Source organism: Hyalella azteca, unplaced genomic scaffold (assembly GCF_000764305.2).
Source record: "Hyalella azteca isolate HAZT.00-mixed unplaced genomic scaffold, Hazt_2.0.2 contig3170, whole genome shotgun sequence".
Classification (NCBI taxonomy): Eukaryota; Metazoa; Arthropoda; class Malacostraca; order Amphipoda; family Hyalellidae; genus Hyalella; species Hyalella azteca.
Window position 1 is genome coordinate 90,633 of NW_025933422.1, and position 6,079 is coordinate 96,711.

Genomic DNA, 6,079 nt, shown 5'->3' on the forward strand with positions numbered 1-6,079 from the left:
GTACAATGAATTTTTAATTTAATTTGTATATATTGAAAAAATTTGTTATTCAATTTTTTCTCTATATATAGAAGAAAAAATTTTCTAATTATTTATTCTGTCAATTGATTCAAGCATTATCTCCGAGTTTTCGCAAGTGCGAAAAATTTAAGATCGATTGGACACTTAAAAGTGTGTTAAATATCGATTATAAGATTCGAAGCAGACAACAAGAAGTGAATTTCAAGAGAAGTGTTGTAAAAATAGGATCTGTGCCTCAAATATACATGCATAATTCATAAATCAATATAGGTAATTAACACTATTGCATTCAATGTGAAGACAAATGTGCACATTATATGTTGAACAAAATACACCACGAATGTCGACCCGTTGCTAGAGGTTAAGAGCTTTGAACACGTGATTTTCGTCGAAATTATTCAGCAATAATTAGAAATTGATTTTAGTATCAGGGAATTTTTTTCTTTAAGGTGAAAAGATACTTTATAGTGCGGATAATACCTGCTGGTGAAATTCGTGATGATCTGCTCAGGCGTTACAGAATCGGAGCTCGTAACAACAAACTGCTGTTATTCGCAACTTCTGCGTTCAGGAAATTTGCCCTGTCTTTCAAATTGAGAAGACATCGTCCAAATTGACAGCTGTGCTGATTAATTTCTTAATATCAATTTCAAACTAAAAACGTTCCTACTAGAACACTATATATCTTTGTATTTTCTGCATCTATTTTTCCTCGGCAGCCACATTTCTGCATCCCTGAATTGGTGCCGGTTTGATGGTTCACTCGGCAGTTCCGGGCAGCATCGAGAGCGCGGATGAGGGCCTCGTGGGCGCAGCGGAGGGAGTCAGTCCGGGAGACTCGGGCACCGAAAGACCGGCCACTGATTCTCGACGATCGTAATTTCCTGGACCTTTGCTGGCATTTCCTGCTTCAACATCCTTCGCGGCGTTGGGATCCTTCGAGTCATTGGAGTCTTTTAGAGCTTTGGGGTCTTTTTTAGCATTAGGGTCCTTTGGGGCATTGGAGTCTCCTGACAGACCAATTTCCCTCGCCAACCAGCGACACTTCTCAACGATTTGTTCTTGCATCAGGTTCACCGCCATCGACAGAAGAGCCATACCTGCAGATTTACGGACCCATTTACTTCTATAATGAGATCCAATATCCTACCAGGAATAAAGAAATTTGATTCAAATTCTCCACATCATCAGTTAAGTTTGTAAATGCAACATTACTCACCAGCAAGAAGGTATAGGATAGAGATCATCATCTTAGCTGTAGCGACGAAGCTGGCACCCAAGTCATTGACCATGGAAGCTTTCGGGTAATAGTCTCCGTATCCGACGGTTGCGACAGTGATGAAAGTGAAATAGCAAGAAGAATGAAACTTCCACGACTCGAAACTTTGGAACATCAGAGCTCCGAGCATGATGTACGCAGCCAGCAGCACCAAGTTGATGGTTATCGGCACTGTCACCTGAAATTTCGCGGTGTCAAAGGGTAACATTCTTAATCAGCTGTAGATACCAACATAAAGTATTTCAGTTGATCTACATCGTCAATTGTTATAATGAGACAAATATATAAGCTTCGCGAATACATTCAATATGGAAAATTTTATTGGTCGAATAAGTGAAACTTTATGATTTATATTCCGCATAAACATATGTAGAGAATGAATATTTTTTTGTGTTAATTTTAAATTAAATAGTAACCATTTTAATTTTTTTCCACCTGTGAAGAAAATTAATCAATTTTTAACAAATCCCTGTGGCCGGAGACTCACCTTCTTAGTGGGCATGTATTCCTCTTGACCGACAACATCGTCATAGACTTCCTTCGCGTGTTTCTCCGGCACGCCAGGGGGGAGTTCTGACACGTATCGCCGTGACCGACACCAACGGCAGCAGCAGCGACTACGAGATCACAAATTATTCAAAACCTTGCTAATATAATGCAAATAATGGCTTAAATGTAAAGAAAAAACAGTCCTTTGCCCCACTTATAATAATGAAATATTAAATGCCACGAGATTACGAGCCTGAAGTTCCCAGAAAGGCGCATCTCATATCTATTGACTTCGAGCTACTTATGACTTGATCACAGAAGATCTAAAATCGTGTCATTTGACAGGATCTTCTCAAAACTGACGATAGTTTGAAATAGCCACTAGACTTGCACCGGGTTCGATATGGTATGGACATTTCAAGTCTGAACATATATTTTTCCATAGCTTTATCTAGTCTGTTCTTGAACGCGTTCATATTCGGAGCGCCAATGAAGTAATCGGGGAGGCTGTTCCACATGTCGGTGATTCGAAGCGAGAAGAAATGTTGAAAATAAAAACAGCACTGGGGTAATGAATAAGAAAATCTATGATGGGTACAACAACACATTACCAATGCGATATTTGAAATGGGCGTAGTAATTAAGCGCACATAATTCAACGATGGTTGCATCGTTTTAAATGTTTAAATTTGTTGAATGTGTTCGGCTAAGGCAACAGCTGGCCACTACTGCGTAAGCAGCAGCTCCTGCAGCAGAATGATTAGAAATAGGGAAAAGAAGCTCTTCGTCATAAACCAGAATGGGATTTTTAATTGATATTTTTTGCCTGTAAAAGGAAAGTTTGAAAATTTAATTTAGGTTTGTACATAAATATGAGTATTAATTAATATTTGTTGATTGCCATCATTAATGGAAGGTATAACGCATGGTATAACGTACTTATTGTAGAACGGTAAATTGAGCAACAAGGTGTCCATTTTTTAAGCACAGGTCTACACTATATATAACGTCTGTCCGAGTAATTCTTCAGTTTTTGCTGTGGTTTTCTCATCGTACATTTCTATACCGCATACAAATCTCATACAAAGTTGTTCGCCCTCTGACCAGACCAGTTTGTCTCTGAATGAACCAACCTGTAGAAATAGGTAAGAGATTCCGCCATGACCTCGCCAATGTTGGACAGGAAGAGCAGCAACAGCGGGCAGCCCACCAAGGCGTAGACAATGCAGAACATTTGGCCGTAGAAGGTTTTGGGGTAAATGTTGCCGTAACCTGAATGACATTTTCGTATTTTATCATTTTATATTTTATTTATGATCAGTATGATCATCAGTAGCTTTCTGCAAACATGTTCAATATCTTTAATTAAGTAAGCGTGAGCGAGGAGAATGTTTTCGGCGTGTGAGGTTTTCACCTTAGCAATGCTTATACGTTGAGTCTGCTATCGCAGTGTGGCGATTGTTTGGTCACAATTACTCCTGAATAACTTACTTCAATTCTATTTTAATTATATGTTAATAGATTGCAATGCAAACTTATACATTGCACACTGCACATTTATAGTTCGGATCATAAACAGTTTAAGCAATAATCTTAAATTCTACAAATACCTTCAGTTTTGATCGATATTGTCAATTAATTTTTTACGACCGATGTAAAAATAATTGTTAACCACCCGATTACACTGAAACTGACCATAGGTGTTAAAATTTTACTAGCTGATTTTTAGTAAGGATAGTAATGAAAGGAGGGGCTCTTCTCTTGTTCGCACTGTCGCACTCACCGATGGTAGTGATGATGGACATCGTAAAGAGGCTGCTTTGCGAGAAAGTCCAATCCCATACCCAGCCATCGACTGTACCATCGTATTTGAAGCCACCAATGGCATCCATGATGACTGACTCCAGGTTCTCCAAGTCCCCCATCACCTGCATGTTAACAACGAAAATACTGAACTTGTGAAGCGATAGGCAAAAGGCAATAGAAACGTGTATCATATGGTCACTAAAGCACATTATGCGAGTGAGTGATTACGTGAGGGGTGTAGTCCTCGATGGTGAAGCTCTTATTGGACTCGTAGAACCAGAGCCTCTGCACCAAGTAGTTCATTGACTGGTTTACGGAGCGCGCTTTGTTCATTTTCTTTGAGTAACGTGACAATTCTGCCGTTTTCTCAAGCTCGATGAACGCCAGTGCTCCTGAAGCAGAATATTTGTAAGTCAATATATTTGTTAAAAAGGGAACAGTGGCGGACAGAAACTGATTCTTTCTCACAATAAGACAACTTCTTTTATTAGAAGGAATTTTGCCTTTTTGTGTAGTATATCGTCGTTTTTGCACTTGGACTGTTCATTTTCCTTATGCTCATAATAATAATAATGATAAATAATAATAGCAGTTTCAAGCCGGAGTTACCCACAGCTCATTGATCTGAGGCTATGTGTAGATATTGCTTGCTGATGGTTGGCGTTGGGCCCAGGGCGTGTTTACGAGTCAATTTTGTTACCCACGGCTGCACTCCCCTTCAGTACTGCTGTGCGCCCGGCCTCCTCGCCGACTCTGACCAGAAACTGGCGCAGAGAGCTGGGATCGAACCCGCGCCTCTCTGCTCCAATCATTACGATCTAAATTCTAAACTTTAGAATCCGAGAGCATGCTGATAGTGATAATCCAGACCCTCACTTCAAATTAAAGCGCGCGATGATGAAGAGTAATTTAAGTAAATTACCCCATTGGCAGGGCTAACAATGAGGAGAAAACACAATGTTTGCATTTAATTTATCCTATGGTTTGCTTTGTGAATACTTTTTTGAATTCTCACATATAGCTGAGTTTCTGAATTTGCTGAAATGCCTTAACTTGAGCAAACAATGCGAGCCACGCACGTCTTTCCTGACAACGGCAGCCTCAGCACGACCAATCAATGTCGTCAGGGGTGATCACTCTCATGCAACCGACCTTCGATCGCGTAGTCGTCTCATCAGCTCCGACATATTGGAAAATTCACATCCATCTTCTTGTCCTCCTAGAAACATGCTTCTTATCGTCGAACACAAAACAAAGTCTCTTTTCATTTTCGATAATTCTTTCAACTCGCCTATATCAGGGTTCATATTATAAGATGTTAGCAAATGTGAACATGGGTCTGATCACAAGTGAATTCCGTGTATATCTTAGCACGACGTGTTGGACACGTCATCCATCAGAATTAGTTTGACAATGCTACGGTAGGTAAGGAGCCTTCACTATCTCGGTAGAATATTTAATGGTGATCGTTGAAAAAATAACGTTTGATACCAAGCATCGCCTTAAGTTTACTGTTCCTACTTACCTAGAAAAGTGTAGAGCAGCACCAAGAACAGTAGGCCGACATGGCTGAACAAAATTTTTCCGATGATAGAACCCGCCGGCTTCTTTTCCTTATAAGCGAATGCTGAGTCGTCCTCCATTGTGAATTGAGGTCTCACTAGCTATATCTTATTTTTGGATAGTCTATTTCGCTTTATTTTGCTTATCAGTTAGGTTAACTTCAAAAATCAGATCGGACTTATATTTTCGAATGATTTACCTGCTGACAAGATAAATTTGCCTTTACAAAATCACCAAGATTAGTAATGTGGTATAGAGCGGATACCAAATGACATGCAAGAGACCAATATGCAGCCAACGCTTCGTAGTTGCAAGCTCCCTGCGAACTGCAACAACAGTGATATGTACATCCCCCAGTTTATCGGTAGTCATCAGCAACGTCCATTGTCGAGTGTGGAGCAGCTCGTCGTCAGTAGAGTTGCCGTGCAATTGCAGCCCATCGCCAGGACAACGCTTTAGTGTATCTGGATGCACGACGCGATGTTAAATATCTGGCTGAATTAGGCAAGTCTGTGGTCGACGTATACCTATCTATTTTTGAAGACATAGCTGAGCGAAAATATCAATCTGAACTGTTCATTATATAAGATATGTTATCAATATAATGATTTCTGATGTATTGTGTGTTTTTTATTTCAAAATCAGCATGCTACTAATTTTTTTAAACGCATAGACTCGTGTGAGTTGTTCATAGTTATGCGCTTAATTCTCAATATTCGATCAAATGTACGTATAAAAGTTTAATTACAGATGTGAAAAAATATATTAGCATGAGGAAATGTCTCAGAATTTATTAATTTTGAATTTTAATTCTCAAATACAAATCCCCATTTCCATTAACATTTTCACGTTTCAAATTTTGCAGCGGCAAATTCTTCTTTCGATGCTCAGTTGTCAACGAGACATCAGTTCAAATTATAC

General features: G+C 39.4%; 1 protein-coding gene across 1 annotated transcript; it reads right to left on the reverse strand.

Annotated features, from left to right (window-relative positions):
• Positions 1–194: 194 nt before the first annotated feature.
• On the reverse strand, positions 195–5,491 carry LOC108683362 (TWiK family of potassium channels protein 7). Its single transcript, XM_018172676.2, has 7 exons — positions 5,121–5,491; positions 3,824–3,987; positions 3,573–3,717; positions 2,923–3,061; positions 1,788–1,917; positions 1,241–1,478; positions 195–1,121 (listed from the first exon to the last, which is right to left on the reverse strand). The coding sequence occupies exons 1-7, from the start codon at positions 5,236–5,238 to the stop codon at positions 781–783; spliced, it is 1,275 nt and encodes a 424-aa protein (XP_018028165.1). The 5' UTR covers positions 5,239–5,491; the 3' UTR covers positions 195–780.
• Between the last annotated feature and the right edge of the window lie 588 nt (positions 5,492–6,079).